The sequence below is a fragment of the Sturnus vulgaris genome, chromosome 16 (assembly GCF_052056855.1).
Source record: "Sturnus vulgaris isolate bStuVul1 chromosome 16, bStuVul1.hap1, whole genome shotgun sequence".
Lineage (NCBI taxonomy): Eukaryota > Metazoa > Chordata > Aves > Passeriformes > Sturnidae > Sturnus > Sturnus vulgaris.
This window is the reverse complement of record NC_142258.1, coordinates 4,211,309-4,228,351: the sequence shown is the minus strand read 5'-3', so window position 1 is coordinate 4,228,351 and position 17,043 is coordinate 4,211,309. Positions and strand designations below refer to the sequence as shown.

Sequence of the window (17,043 nt, the reverse complement as noted above, 5' to 3'; positions counted from 1 at the left end):
AAGGATTTATTTAAATTTCTCTCCTCAAAGTGTTCTAATGAACACTTTAATATTACTATAACAGCCCCAAACCTTACACCTTGTACACTTGAGCAAAAATACAAGCTATACTTTGCATTTTAGAGCAGCCTCTCCCTGGGGAAACAGACATGTTCTCTCTTTTATCTTCAGTGTTGGATTACTGAAATTGCAGGAGAGATACTCTGGTTCTGAACAGAGTTGTGCTGCTCCTGGGAAGGTAATTCCAAGCTAATATATGGAGTTTAGGCTCTCCCTGGAGCACAAGCACTCACTGGCACTGAACAGTCAAACCCACTTGCAGAACCAACTGCTGCAGCTCTGCTCTTGTGCAGCAACATCTGCACAGCTGAGTTGGGAAAGGGGCACCTCACAGAACACCTGGGCCCCAAAAGGGCTCCACAGAGCTCACCAAAGAGATGCCCTGGAGCTGCTGCTGTTGCCGAGAGCTTTTCAGATTACAGTGCTTGTACCTGGGCACCTTCTGCTAGAGCATACTGAATTTGCAGTTGCTGTTCAGCAGAGATGCTGAACACTGGCAATACATCTCACCTGAGAGTGCCCAGCAACTCCAGGGACAAAGAGTCAGCCATTCCCAAAGACCTGATGCAGCTGAAGTGCTGCATTTCCAATTGTTAGCAGAAAGGACCAAAAAAACTCCATGAAGTGTCTCAAGTTGTGCACTGCCAGTGGAACTGACTTGGCACTAATAGTTTACACAAGAAACAATCAAGACTTGCCACAAAAATCTGACCTTTTGAAGTGAGGGAATGTGAGGAAATGTTAATGGCATTCCCAGCCCGAGTTCTGGCAGCACAGGTGGCCACAGGATGGCAATGCTGTGTGACAGGGACACTGGTGGCCCTCCAAAAGTTCTGCTCTGCTCCCAGACAGGGGCCAGTCCCCATGGGTATTTATCATCAGATCCTACAGAGCACTGAGGAATCCCCAGCTGGTGCTCCCATCTCAACAGGCCCAGTTATCTTCCCTTGCTGAGCTCAAAATACAGAAGCAAACCCCAGCTGTGCCTCCCCTGCCACCTCCCATCAGTGCTAATGCCCCAGTCAGCCCCGGGAATGCCACAGATGAACGAGTTCCAAGTTTCACACAGGTAAATGTGTCACCAGCCTGAGCTCCTGCACACACTCAGGAAGAATGATTCCAACCAGGACTGGAGGAGAGGGAGATAGCTAAAGGTTACAGACTGAGATTTCATGGCATGACAGCTGCACTTCCATAGAGTCCATGCTGTTTGTTCAAAAACTCTCTCACAGAAAAAAAAAATTGATTAAGGAAAAAAGTCACCTCAAACTCTGTTGAAAGATAAAACCCATAAAGAACAGTATAACAAGTCAAGTTTTAATAGATTTATAAAATTCATATATACAAAACAGTAAACTAAGTCACCAAAGCTATAAAATACACTTTTTACACATCACAATATAATTTTATCTAGTACACAGTTTTCATAAGTTGAAACTATTACAGCAAGTAGCTGCTTCTATCACGGATGCTGTTTTGGTGCTAGAAAGACACTTGTGTGAGCAGTCTGGGACTGTGCTTTTACTTTATGCATTTTCCACCTTCTTTTAGTTTGTAACTGTTTTTAAAGTACTTTCCTGTGAATTGTTAAGAAAATTAAGGCTAAACTCAGGCCTTTCTTGCCCAATGTAGTGAACTGGTTTAACAAAAAGACTGATATTGCATAGTATGTGTGTTAATGCATAGGCACCAGAGAGCAAGTACATTGCAGAATAAAAGATAACATCACTTGGCTTCCTAAGCTATGTGGTCATGTCACAGATAAGCTGGTGTTTTGTCAGTTTGCTTTTGTACATTTTGATTCCACAAACAAGACAATTTCTCACTAGAGTGAGAAACACCAGCACTGCTGTTCAGTGGAGCCTCCAGAAATACTTTTTAATCTGTATCATCAATTCAAGCCCATTCCACATTCCAGACAACACAACCTGGAGGAACACTCCCTATCCTACAGAGGGTTAATGGCTTCAATGCAAACGGGACTCTGAACACACCTCTCCAAACCTAAGTCCACCAACCACCTTCCCAAGTCTCTTGAGCTCCCAACAGATCCTTTCTCCTCCACATCCCCCTGCTCCCTGCTATCTCCTCTCAGCCTTTGTGCCCAACCACCTGCACAAGAGATCCATGGGAAGTAATAGCAGAGAAGTTGTGCTACTCAAAACCTGTCACTTCCCTCAAAAGATGCTCTCTCAGGTCCTACTTATTAAAAAAAATGTTGCTCTCCATCATTCGTAGTTTTTATTCAAAGAATGGAAACAGTCTCTTACCTTCTTGTGCTCTGGTATCTTGAAGAAAGTTTAAGCAGCTGTCAGGAAGGAGTAAGATGCACTGTCTGGCCAGAGATCTGCATAGTGTATTTTATCAAAATTGAGTTTCAGCAGCCAGTGATGAACAGATGAATAGAGAGATTTCCAAAGGCAGGGCCAGCCTTGCCAGCCTGCTGCTCCTAATTCACAGTCAATGGCTCTCTGGATCACCCAAAGCTTTTGGGTCAGTGCAGATGGCATTTCACTTCAATACAGTCTTCAAGCACCATCAGCTTTTGGGATCTGTTTAGAAACTAGCTCCCCTCTCCTGCTCCCCTCCAACATACTTTGGCTTTTTTTTTTTTAACCAGAATGCCCACCTTGGAAGTCAGTGCTGCTCATTTTTCCCCCCTCTGACTATTTTCACACCAGACAGAAGATACGACCTTCAGTCACAGGCCAAGAGCTGGGCTGGGACAGCTCCTCAAGCCAGGCACAGAACCACCAGCACTGACAATCTAGAACCTCCACACTCCCCACCCAGTAAGAACACAAGCATATCAACACACAGACAAACTTCAACACCGCTTTCCAAATGCCATTAGAAAGATAAAAACGTCAAGGATCGAGCTGAACTGCCCAACACCAAGATGAGCCAAGAGGCAGCATCACCTGGGTAGCAGAGAGGCAGTTTCAGCTCCAAATCTCCTGGCTTCACTCATTTCCATCTATGTAAAAAAAGATTAGTGTTAAAACAAAGAAGTGCCCACGTCACAGCACAAAGCAGAGATCACCCCAGCTAATTACAAAACAGGTATTATTAAAAAGCACTAGGTCTTGCATTACCAATTATCCCTCACTAGGCTAGACAGTCCTCACCTAGAACTGTGTGGAGTCAGCATTAATTCAGGCCAAGTCTGGCCCAGACCACGCCAGTCTTCCTGATCCATAATGGATGCTCCCTAAAAAACTGTTAAAAGCTCATTTACAAAAGTAGGCACAGATGTTTTATAGTTGCTACTGAAACACCCCACCCACCACTTCGTGTTACAGAATTAGAGTATGAGGTAAAGAGTTGGCAGTGCTATATTAAACCCCTGACTACACCACGTGATTTTATATTAGAAAGAGGATACAGAAAAGAGGGTACTGCTAAACTTACAGTTCTCATCATGAGATCAGTGTTTGGTTTACATACAAACTGCACTGTGTGGAGGTGTTGTTGCAATATCGTGTTTGTCTCTCAAGCTGGCACACATCAAATCATCCATCAATGCAGCAGGCACTCCTTAAAATTTGGTGACTGAAGCCAAGCTAAGTCAGGTGTCAAAACTCACTGCTTGAAAATCAGAGGGGCCTTTTAGAGAAATCCTCTAGGTCCATGCACGGAAGGATTTTTTTCTCCAGAAATAAAGAAGTACACATATAGAAAAGACTCCAAAACATAAGTTAATATAAATTAAAACATTGTTAATACAAAGACAGCCATCTAAAGGCAGCAGAGGACCTGTTTTTCTAAAATGCTGTTCTGTGGAAGGCAGCTGTCTGTCACTAAAGAAAGCTGCTGGTTTCTTCAGTGGTACCACATCTGTTCTTCTAACTGCTTTAATTCTATGTTTCTCTGCAGATCACAGTAACCAGGATGGGTGAATTCCCAGAGGGAATGAAGCCATGGGGATGGGGGGACACACTCCAAATGCACCACTTTTCACACCAAATGCCACTCTAGCTGTCCTGGGGGAACTGTATTTTTGTCTCCAGTGCCAGGTACAAATGAGCTCCTCCTACTCCATTTCCCTATGGTTTTATTGGCCATTACTGTCTCTACTCTGCCTGCTTGGCTGCAGCTCAGCTTTACCTGCCTCAGAAGGCCTGGGAATGGTCATCTTCAGGAGTTTCATTCTTGTAACGTGCCTAGTTCTAGGTTTTACACAGCAGCAATTAAAAAAAAAATTATCAAGTTAGTAAGTCAAATAATCTATGCTGCCATATTAAATAAGATCTGTTCTCTGCACGAAACTGAAAGCATCTTTGCATTGTAAAATGGAGTGGCCAGTAATTTCAATTCCATAACCAGCACTAGCTAATTTTCAACATTAAGAACTGTTTCATTCCTTCAAAGTGACAAGTGCCTATTGAATATGTCACTTCCAGAAAACAACTCTTCATTTTTAACTCACCTTGCAATGCATGTAAGGATTGTTCAGAGCCTTACAGCACTGCAATCTGCAGGAGTGGTACTGACACACTCCATTAGCTTAACACTTGTTTTGAGGACAACAAACACAAAGTAGTGTTGGATAAATGACTCCCACTTCGTTTTTCTACTTCAACTCCAGGATTACGTAAGTCTCTGCCCCCAGCACAGGCTGCAGGAGCTTCCTCTCTTTGTCCTCGGGAGAGACAACCCCTCTGCAACACTGTCACTGACCCCAGAGGAGAGACAGCAAAAAGCTGCTTTTTTCTTTTTTTAAAAAAAGTACTTGTTCAAGGTCTCCATCTGATGATCATCCTGCTTGTGACCCATTTCCTGACCAGCCTATGAACAATAAGCCTATAAAACTAACAAAAAAAGATGTTTTCTCCAGCTGTGTTTACCTGCAAAGTTCTCCAGGATGTAATTTAAAATAAAGTTTTCTATTTGTTTCTGGTGAAAGGACTAAGCAACCAACCAGGCCTGTCCTGAGATGTGTGAACAACCTCATCTACCTAAGTTCTGCTTTAGTAATTCATTGATTTATCATATTTATCACAACATGATTTTCTGGCTTTATTATACTACAAATATGGGAAAAAAAAACCCAAGCCCCCTCAACTGTGCCAAGAAGAATATTTTGCAGAGAAAACTGACAGTTAGAAAAGACCCCCACGTCCTTTTTCACTCACAAGGTCAGCTCCTCTACAAACTTGGGAAGTGCTTGACTTTTGCAAGGAGAGTTTCCTGACCTGGGGTTCCTGGTGTGATCCATCTCTATCCAGACCTGACAGAACTCTGAGCCCACAGAGCCAAACCACTGATTTTCACCTGCAGCTGCAGCCCCACACTCAGGCCCATTTCATCAATTAAAACAAGAAAGGCAATAATGGGCCCAAGGTGGGCAAACTGGTTCTCTAAAACTGATTTAGTGTGCAAAACTGCCATATCATACAAAAAAAAAAAAAAAAAAAAAAGCAGCTTGAGAGCTCAGTGTGAGATCTCTCATGCTGTTTATTTTCCAGGTGCAGATTTTAAGTTACTTAAAATATAAGTTGCATCATTAGCTCTGTTGAAGGTAAATCCATAAGGTGACTAAGGATACAAAACCATGGATGAGTGTCAAGAGAAAAACAGAACAGGAAATTCCATGCTATGCCTCCCAGGTAAAACTACAGTAGATTCAGACACTAAACTGAGGTAATTCTTGAGAAAAAATACAGTTGAAAGGGAATGTTCAACTAATTTGAGAAAACAGGCATAATATTAATGCATCTGGAAAATTCAGTGAAAGAATAAAGCTCACAGCAAACTAAGAACTAAAGTCAACCTAGAAGTCAGGTGAGCCCACAACTGCTTCCTCTTTCCCAGTATCTTGTGTGAAACAAAAATCACCACCAAGAACTCAGAAAACATCTGAAAGCTTTGAAAGCAGTCTTAGTTTTCAGCCAAACAAAGGGGCTCAGAGAAACCAACCTTATGTGGTGAGTAAACTGGTTTGCATCACGCCGTGGTGAAACATTTTCTTTTTCAAATGTAATAATCTTAATATTTTTCCTCCATCTGAATATTAGTCACGTAACATTCTTCCCCTTCAAGGCTAAAAATTAATAAATATTTAAAAGACAGAGTTGGTCCTGGCAAAATAAGACTTGTTACAAGGAAGCTAATTCCTGTTTAAGTTTGCTGAAATTTAAGTTAGATTTTCCCATCTGCAACTTCTCAGTTGCTTCTTACCTCACTCCTGTGCCTGTTACAGGCACTGAAACAGCCACAGCTTTTCCACTCTGGAGCCTGCACAAAGCCAGGAGGCTGCTACATCAGGAAACTACACAAAAAAATACTGATGTGAACATCTGCAAGCTTCAGAGGGGAAGAAAGATTCCAGATTTTATCCAAATTAACATGAAAGGACAACGGAACAGGACTTTTCTTTGACCACATTTCCCATGGGATTACCAGCTGAAGTAAAACTTTGCTTGTTTTGACATGCCATTACAGGCTCAAAGGGGATAAGAACTCCAGGGAATCTGCTGACTTTTTATGGGTACAAACAGCCCTTCAGGTTTTATTCTTGGATAAAAACTATGATAAAAATTGCACAGTAAACTATGTTCGAGTTACCTAAAGGATAGCACTACAATATCTTCGGTTTGTCCATGTACCCCACTGCAGTAGAAAAGATTCAATGTCTGTACACAGAAAAGGCACCTGGCAGAGATTGAGAGCACAAGGAAATTCGGAGTTCACATCCAAATTATTCACAGCCTCTTGCCATTTTACACACAAACCACTGCCCAAAAGAGGCAACTCCAAACCTGACTGTGCTCCGAGTTCCGTGTGCATCACTACAGGCTAAAGATCCCATTAATACACAGATTAAAGGCTAATTTTACAGCAAGGTCTTGCTGTCCAAACACATCAGTGCAGCTGGAAAGCTGGGATCTCCAGGGTGTTCAGTCTTTCTACAAGGTCAGCTGTTGGGAACTAATCAAGCAGCTGCTGTGCTACCAAAACCTTTGCTTAAAGAGTTTAATCAGCTTCCAAACTTTTGAGTACAGATGAAGCCCTGTCACGAGAGATACTGAACCTTCACAAATGCTGCCCACTGTGGGTGTGAGGACAGTGCTGGCTGGCCATGGAGCACATCTCCCTCGAGCACCCACTGTGCAGATACATGGCTGGGTGCTCCAGCACAGGCTGCTGCACCAAGGAAATCAGTTTTCCCATGATGTAACACCCTCCACGCATAGTGCAAAATAAACCCTTCTCCGTATCAGCGAGGCCTTAGGTCCCCATCCCATTTACTCCAGCATGAGTTTCCTTACACAGTTTTAAACTTCTGCCTCAGGAGACTCATGCAAAACCTTCAGGCAAGAGCTATGCATCCACCTTGGGGGGATGGATTCTAGACCCTCGCCAAAGCTGAACACACACACAAGACCTGGTCATATTCCTAAGGGTTAAGAATGGAACTTCCATTAACATTCTCCAATAATACAGCTGCCAATCTCATCATGTTTAGATTAGTTTGATCGATTCAGCACCTCCAAACTACAAAAAAAAAAGGCAGTTTGTACAATTAGTGTCTCTGAAAATGAGCGCATTCATTTGGAACGTGTCTTCCATCCATGGTTTGTCAGAGATTTGTGTTCTCGAAGAAGGCAGACGGTGGTTGTGTCATTCAGCGTTCCAAACTCGGTACAGAACCTACCACGGCCAGGTTTCAGTAGTGTTTTAGTCCAAATGATTCAGTAGCTAACATCAACATGACTCCTCCGGCCTATAGCTCCTCTGTTTGGACTGGCTAGTGTACAGCATTCCTGAGCCAAGGAATTCGCATGGGTCCTACGCCGCATGCAAGGGCCATAAAGAAAGGATAAAAACTTCGATGGAACCCTCCAGCGAAATTCCAGCAGAGCAGGGGGCTGCTCTCCTTCACTGCAGCATGATATCCTTGAGGTTCTCCTGCAGGATGGTGTCCTTGACGGCGTGGAACACGAAGCGGATGTTCTCCGTGTCGATGGCCGTGGTGAAGTGGTGGAACAGGGGCTTGCTGCGGTTCCGCCGCTTCCTGTCGAAGCACTGCACCAGGTAACGCTGCACGTCCTCCAGGCGGTGAGGGTCGCCCTTGAAGTCCGAGAAATACTTCTTAATGCTGACAGTCTTGACCTTCTCCACGAGAAGATCCATCTTGTTGAGGAATAGGATAATGGAAACGTTAAAGAAAAGCTTGTTATTGACTATTGTCTCAAAGATATTCATGGATTCCACGAGTCTGTTTGTGCGCCTGTCTTCCATGAGGACCTGGTCGTATTCACTGGAGGACACCATGAACAAAATTGAAGTTATTCCATCAAAGCACTGGAACCATTTTTGACGCTGAGATCTCTGTCCCCCTACATCCACCATCTTGAAAGGAATTTTTTTAATGATGAAATCGTGCTCTACTATCCCCTTCGTGGCTTTTCTGGCCAGCAAAATATCTTGTTTGCTGGGGAAATAGTTCTGCAAAAGAAAGGAGAGAAGTGTCAAAAAAAGTCCTTCAAAAATTCTGACTAATGCCTGAATACTGAATAGATGGGTAAAATCACCAGGAGCTGCTTTTAGATTTAGAAATTATCACAGGAAGAATGAATACTCAACTTTAATACACTGGCCTGTTGACCATTTAGCTCAATACTTTGGTAAACAGCTACAGAAGATCCTGAGACATATGAGAACAAAAATAAAGGACTAATTCACTCCTCACACTTTCATCTTCTTCGTTTAAGGCTGAAGTGTATTTTTTCATCATGAAATTCTTAGCTACAGTGTTACTTGCCACTTAGGTAGTGTTCAATAAAGCAGATCAAATCATCACTGAAAGGTTTTTATTTTTTTAAATCTAGTTTTTGCACAATTCATTACTCTTACAAGGACCATCTTGAAAGCTCTGGTGGAAATTCTTCTTCCAGGTTCACACTCTATGACCAGCAAGTACAGCAACAGATTCTACCACAAGCTGTGGCCCAACTTACCACTGTGGAGAAATATGTTCTTCAGAACCTTATCACTGTTACTGTTTAGGAAAACCACCTCCTCTAAGTCTCCTGACAGATGTTTTGATTACAGATATTGAATCTTACAAGTGCTAGGAATGGTTTTTATTTGCTAAGGTTTCATTCTGCTACCTTAAGTAGCATCAGCCATCAGATCATCAGGAAAAGCGAATGAGACCCAGAGACTGCACATAAGGGCTGATAAAATATGTGCACAAATACAATTTCCATTTGTTGTCTGTCAAAAGAGATTGAACAAATGCTAAGCTTCCAAAAAAACCCAACCAAACCCCATTGATCACAGCACACTCAGGCTTTCCTTGTCTGGCTCAGGAGGAGGAGGTTTCTTACCAGCTGACCGATGCGATCCAGGTTATCCAGGAAGTATTTCACTGATTCACCCTGTGGAAAAGGAAAGACATGGGAACTGAGCTTGTTCCTAGGACAGCAAACCCAACAGAACCAACCTTCTTCCCAACATGCACTGAGGGCTAACAGAGCAATATCACCAGGCCTGGAAAAATTAAAGTTGAGAAGAGATTTGAAAAAATGCTCAGATCTATCCAGTAAATCTACAATAAAAGAGAAGTGTTATTAAAGTCAGTTCTTTGACTTAAAGAATTTGGCTTTTTTCAAACCCTTACAAGATAAATGCAGTTAACTGACACTGAGTGGGTGTAAAAAATGAAACATACTTGTAAGAAAGCAGTATATTTTGTTTAAAATTTGTAACAGTGAACAAAAGCATATCCTAGACAGGCTGGAATATCTTTAGAAAAGTGGAAGATTTAAGTCCCCCACAATTTATGATGATTTAAGCTAGACTTGCTTGTCACAAACAAACAAAAAAATGAACATTTTCAAGGACTTGCTCTTCTATAGATAGCTTCCCTTTTGAGCTCAAGACTTTTAATAATAGATTTGCTCATCTTGTACAAAGTCCTTTAGCAGTTATATTGAGAAGAAAATAGGAAGGTTTACAGGGAAAATTCATTCTTGTGTGAAAATTTATTCTTGTGTAAGAGGATTTGGTCTTTTATCAAACATGTCCCACTCAAATCAAGTGTCCCTTTGCATGAAGTGGGGACAAGAAGCTCTGCACAGACTTTTAAAGAATTCACAATATTGTTTCCATACAGATGCAGACTACTCTGGAGTGAAACTCTCCTGCAAATGCTTCCCTTCATGAAGAAGAAATTCACTAGGTCTTCTTTATTGTTCAGGATGTGTCTTGTAGTTGTAGCCATGTCATATGAAAAATAAAGTGGAAAATCCTGCTGCCTTTTAGTGCTTTTAGGCAGGAAAACCCATTCTTTATTACAGAGCAGGGTTGTCAGTCATGACCAAATAACAGTAGGTGCCCTCACCAAGTCACCAATTCAGAATGGAACTTCCTCCAAATACTACCCTGGACTCCAGCAGCAATATAAATTCTCAAACCACACATCCTCCTCTACACCATAGGCCTGAGACAGCAGAGCAGAATTATTGCCCCCAGTACAACTCTAACCAGATGAACACAACAGGTCATTGTGAGGAGCCACACTGGAGATCAGAGGATTCAGTGTTGGACAAGTACATGCTCCCAGCCTAAGGCACACACAAAAAGAGCTGGAGTTTATTATTCCCTAACATTTAAAACTGGAAGTGTTTTTCATAAAGGAGAGAGAACACACGGATTTGCAAAAGACTACCATGTATCAACAAAAGATTTACAATGGATTGCTAGCATAAAAAAAAAAACCAAAAAAACCACTTCTTTTTTGGGGGGGTGGCGTGGGGGAGAGGGGAAGTTTCCAAAGAACAATTGCTCTAAGAGCTTCCTTACAATCATGAATTTTCATAAGGTGAAAGTAATTTCCTGTATTTTTTGGCACTCTGTGGATCAGAAGAGATATCACAGACTGCATGAATAAGAGAAAAGGGCTTCCTGTACAGCATTAGTCATGTTCAGGAGATGGGAGAGCCCAGAAAGAAAAGAACACTGAAGCTACAAAAAATCCCTTCTCTATCTGTTGTGCTCCGTCCCACACAGTGGCTTCAGATGTGCAAAAATACTGCACAGGGGCCATCTCTGATAGAGATTTTTCCAATTTTCTACCCAGTTTCTTTAAGAATCTCTGCCTGTCTGTCCCACCTCCCACGCTGGAGCAGGGAACAGCCCTTTGCCTGTGAAACACAGGGACACACAGGCAGGATCATCTGATTTACAGCTTCTGCCTCCCCTAATTCCCACCCCACACATCCATCACTCTGACATTCTGCACATTGATAGGGAGCTAAGAAAATGAACTCACTAAAGGAAAAAATACAAGCTCATTTCTGCAGTGATTTAGAGAAAACCAACTTCCCTAGATTCTTACCCAGCTCTTATTAACATTGCAATTAAGCCACGTAATTTGTTCAAGGAAATTTTAAGCAGCAATGGCAAAGCTCTGGGAGAGCTGGGTAACCAAGTCAGGTGGCTGGAACAGGTGTGAGCACCATATGCATGGTCTGACAGATCTGAAGGAATCTGAATATTCTCTTCTGCCACAGAATCCAAAGGCATCCAGGACTTAAGTCAAAATATCTGTTTCCAGCCAAAACAACAAATCCTCAACAAGCTCCAGAGGGTTTGAAGTTTAAAAACCCTCAAAACATTAAAACACACAAGCATGAAGGGAGGAAAAACATCCACCAAAATCCTTCCAGAGTAATAACCCCAAACCCAGTGCACACACTCAAAACCTCCTGCTATAACGATTCCCTGATTAAGGATTCCTGTATTAAGTTCTACAGAAGTGTGGACTCAGTTCCTGCTCCAAAGGCTTCTGGAATAACCCTGTTCTACATTTTAGTCAGATTTACAGCAAACTGGGATGTTCTGGGAAACACAGTCAGTTCCTCTAGCCAGCAGCACACACATGCACTGGACATGAACTGCCTTGATGAGTAACACAACTTATTAAATGAGGAAAATATGGAAACTCCAGGTTTCACAACTGCTTGCTATTTGTGTTTTTAATTAGAACAATTATGCTAACTGAAAACTCCTTTCTATATACGTTTTTCCTAGTCATTCAGAGAAAACAGACAGCCATATTAATTAGATCTAGAAGTCAAATTCATTGAGTTTTTTATTAAGTTGCAAGTCAATGGATTTTTGAATTCCACTAATAAATTATTATTTATGCAAAGCTGTCTCATGCTTTGGGTATTACACACATACACAAACAAATGCTTATGTATATAAACATATGTATATAAAAATATACACACAGTTTCTAAGTCAAAGTAGATTTTTACATTCAAAGCAAATAATTATCAAAATAAAGTATCAGCTGAGCTGCCCCTTTTGTGTTGAATTATTTTTTTTCTCTTCAAGACACTGGCCATAAAGAAGCTGGTTTGGTTTTTTCAGTGCAAATATTTAGTGTTTCTCCAATATCCATCTGGCCATTCAGCTCCATTCAAAGCTGGCTTTGCACTTCAAGTGCTCTCCTCCTCCAGATCTTAGCCAGTTATTTCAGGTCCACGACCATGACTTCCTATAAAAGTGTCAGTAAATATTTGCAATTGATTCATCAGATACTAAAAATATCTTTATGCAGATTGATGACTTCAATTTCAGTATTTTAATGGTTCTGTTGGAAAAAAAAAAGGTTATTTTAACATCACAATCTATTTTGAGCTATGCTTGCAAAGTAGAAATGAAAGCCGAAGTTATTTATAATATATGTATATTTATACCCTCTATGTGTATTTATACTACATGTAACTACCTAAATATAATCACATCGTGGTGTGTTCACTTTAAAAACAAACAAAAAAAGATCCAGATCAGATCTTTTACAGGCTGATGTTGCAAGAAAAACTGTGGCAGCTCCAGAAACTTCCTCAGATCAATGACGCTCATAGAAGGTTGCTGAGCTTCTGTCTTTCAGATTTAAAGACTCATATCTTGCATTGTCCTTATAGTACACTATTTCCTTTAAAAATACTCTAACAATATTCATGAATAACATTCTTAAAATATGAAAGAGTATTTAATTTCAAACAGAACAATACTGAGATAGGAAGCCCTGTTCTGTCACAGTCCCAGCAGAGTCTGCCATTGAAGCATTTACACACTGACATTTCTTAATAATTTTAACTAGTGCTCTATTAGTACATTTCACATTGGAAAGTTACAAACCAGTTCACTATTTCTATGGATTTTCATCCTTCTTGATAATAAATCAAGATGTTTCAGTGGTGTCTCCTGCACCCACACCCAGTTTTACAGGACAGCTGTGGGGGAGGGAACAGTGACCTCTGAGTTAGGAATTTTCTGTCGCTCAGATGGTTCTTTTTTAGTACCCCAGAGTACAGCAGTGCCCACTCGTGTTCCACTCCTTGCTCCCCACACAAGAGTGACCACAAAGCTGGGGTGACTCATTCTGTCACTGCTGATCTCCTCCCTCTGCAGTCCAGACCCTGTGAGTAACACTTCTGCCAACTGGGACCAAGAGAAGGAGTAAGAGATGCTGTTCCCATTGTTCAGGAGGATGAGTCACTGCACATCTGGGAACTGGGGGAATCAAGAAACACAAACAGAAGGCCTCAAATGAGCCCACAATGCAGTATCACTCTTGGATTTTTTAAAAAATTGTTATTCTTTTAAACTGGCCTATCTGCAGTATAAAGTTGGTGAAACCAGAGAAAATAGTACAATTTGTTTAAAAACTGACTGGTGGAAGAAAGGGAGGAAAGTCGAAATGTAAACATATACTCCTGCTTCCTGAAATAGTCCTCTTAAAACTCTTTTTATATGCAAGATTATTTTGACCACAGCATTCCCAGGGGGAGAAAGCCATGAAATAAAGAAATTTTTGATCTGCATACTTCGTACTATGCGAATGCCATCTTAACATGAGCTCCAAATAAGTCACCATGAAAATAATTGATTGAATTCAACATCTCTGTCCCTTCAGGCTACATTCAAAGCACATAGGAAATCTCCACACAGAAATATAACTAAGCTGGCATCACTTCCTTTGCCATTGATAACCTCATTTTGGGCAGAGTTCCCAAGAAGTATTTCTTGCATGAAAATAAATGCATAGCAATCATATGCAGATTACTTTAAAATACCCCCAGAAACTCAGTAGACATGTTCTGGAAGGCCAGAATTAATCAACCTGTCACTGTATCCCTTAGTTATTGAGACTGAGCCTTGGTCAGACCATAAAAGACACTGAAACATCCCATTGTCCAGCTCCCTAAAATACTGGCTCATTTCAAACTTTCCCTGCTGAAAAGCAGTTCCTCTAAATTCTGCTCTGAACTAAAAGACTTGAAAGGGGACCCTCTGTTCCAAATTGGCTTTTTTCCTTTCCTTGTCCCAAGGCCTTTTTGACATAATATTAATTTAGCCCTTCCTGATCATTCTGTCTCTGGCTGCTAAATTTAGAGTGCACAATTTAAGGTAGACCTGTCAGTCTTAGCTTGTTTCAGATGACAGATTAAACCACAGAGGAAGGAAATGTACTTCAAGGAAGCATCTAATACAGAAACAAAATACAGATCTAACAGAATTCCCACACTACAGCAAAACACCCAGAGAAACTGATATTGCAAGTAATTGCCACAAACTGCAGCAGAATCTGCAAGGTGAGAGAACACTGATCCAGATAAAACACCCGTGTTGGTCACTCAGCCTCTGCTCAGGAGCTGTGAAACATTCAGCAGCAGGGCTGAGAAACACACAGGAAATCCAGGAGACCCCAGAAAGATGCCTGGGAATCTCCCAGCTCTGAGATCTTGGATACATAAATGGGGTGGACTTAAAGCATTGACACAATTTCATCCAAAGCTGGCCTTTATTTAAGGAACCATTCCATGAGGGCTGCTTGAGACATGTACAGACAAAAAAGCAAAATCCTTGTTTGCAAACCCCGAGATCTCCTCTTTTCCAAGTTTCCTGGGATGTCAATCACCTCTTGACTGTAAGGGGTCTGAACGTCACCACTTCAGATGTTTTATAAAAGCAAGAGGCTCAAGGGAAGAGCAAAGTTACAAAATAACCAGGAGACCAATATTTGAATATGTTTGGGAGTTAAATCAGCCAAGTTTTTGGGCACTGAAATTAGAACCAAAACGTCACCATCAAAAAGTGATAGAGAAAATGCTTTCTTTAGTGAGAGCAGCAGGCTGACACCCTGCCACCACAACACAAATCCTTTGGAAGTGAACAGGCTCAGGCTCTGCACCCTGCTTCTGTCCAAGGGCTAAAATTCTCCTGAGGGACAAACAAACAACTCCCCCTCCCCAAGCCCGCAGGCTCCTTCAAGAGATTACTTCTAACTCTGCACTTCTATTCAGCCTCACTGCTAACAGGGCATGGATTTACTGCAGCCAGAAGTGTGTTCTCTCCTCTCTGACAGCTGATGAATTCAGTATTATTTTCCAAGGAGGTGAGCAAGTCTGTGCTTGTTAAGAATTCCCCCAGAGGATGCTGAAGTAACCTAAATTGCCCTGAAATGCTGATGCCCACTGGACACTGCAATTCTGTTCTACAGATATTCTACATCCTGTCTGGGCATCGAAATTTATTGACACAAGACAAACATTAATTTTTCATTCAATCACCAGCTCCAATGCAGAGACCAACCACTTCTCCTTATTTAAGCTGTACAGAATTCCAGCTATCAAATCCCTCCAGTGTTATTTAACTTCCTCCTTAACAACAGACTGAGCTCCTGGCTCCCATCCAGCCACTCCAGTGCTTATCCAAGTTACTGCTATCTGGACCCTACAAACATACCAACTATAAAAAAAAAGTACCATATGGTTCCATACTTCTAAAAATTACCACTCCTTTCTCTTGCCTACTCACACACAGGAGGAATCAGATGTTAAGGTCAGAAAATATTTTAAAAATTCATTATTTGTCAGCTCAGTCCAAATAGGCAATGGAAAAATTTGTTTGTACACGACAGGGTGGGTTTATATTAACTCATCCTACATGACACATGGCCTAACAGTGTTTTGCAGCATATGGATAATAATAGGTGACAAATATTTATTTAATTCTCCAGAAAAACTTTAGGATAATCAGAGCTTCCCCATTAGTACTAAGATTTGTGGAATCCTGTGACTGAAATGCCAGCCTTGCAGCTAAGAAACACTCCTACAGGAGCAGGGTTCTTATGCTGAAGGGCAACTCTTAACACGTGTTATCTTTTTCCAGCAATCAAGTACAGCAATTCTTTCTCCTAAGTGCTCCAAGGGAAAACCAAAGTTACATTTTTTTCCTGAAATTCTAGGTATTTCTACATCAACAGGATGTAGATGAGATAAATTACTTTTGGACTAGGTTAACAATTCTGTCCATTTGTCTCAAATATGAACACCAGCAGCAATGCCTCCAGCAAGAAAGGAATTTTCTGTTAATAGACTAAGGCAGGCTCCATCCTACACTAAAAGCTTCAAGAAACATTAACAAAAGATCTCTGTAATTTTGATTTTACTCATACTTACTGTCACAATCATTTGTGTTTCTGCTTCACAGATTTGCAGTGGCTGGAAGAAAAACAGGTGCAAACACCAGAGAAAACAGTACTGGCCACAAACCAAACACAAAGTGTAACACATACATGCTAAATGTTAGCTTAAAAAAAAAAAAAATCTAGAAAAATCCTTAACCAGTCAGGCCTGCACATCAGCCACAGGGATTCAGCATGTCCTATCCTTCACTGACCAGCAGCTAGCAAGAGTGGAGGAGTGCATGCAAGGGGATACAGACCAAATTCACGTGGAAGAATCACAGTCATGTTTAAACAACAAAAATAATCCAACGACTGCATCCAACATCAGCAGCGAGCCCAGCTCAGTCCTGGCACGACTGCACGCCAGACCTACCCCTAAGCATCCCATGGAAGGATTCCTTCCTGTTTCCCTGCCAACTGTCCGAGGGAATTCATTGTCTGCAAGTGCTGCCAGAGCCCTTTCATCTCCCACACCGGAGGTTCTCCGT

The 17,043-nt window shown here is 41.5% G+C and overlaps 1 protein-coding gene across 1 annotated transcript in view; it reads right to left on the bottom strand.

Annotated features, from left to right (window-relative positions):
- Window positions 1-1,356: 1,356 nt before the first annotated feature.
- GNA12 (G protein subunit alpha 12) overlaps window positions 1,357-17,043 on the bottom strand; it is a 40,889-nt gene continuing 25,202 nt past the window's right edge. The window contains exons 3-4 of the mRNA XM_014870449.2: window positions 9,396-9,446; window positions 1,357-8,511 (exon numbers count right to left, since the gene is read on the bottom strand). Of these exons, the coding sequence (XP_014725935.1) occupies window positions 7,942-8,511; window positions 9,396-9,446 (621 nt within the window). The 3' untranslated portion in view covers window positions 1,357-7,941. The remainder of the gene's footprint in view (window positions 8,512-9,395; window positions 9,447-17,043) is intronic.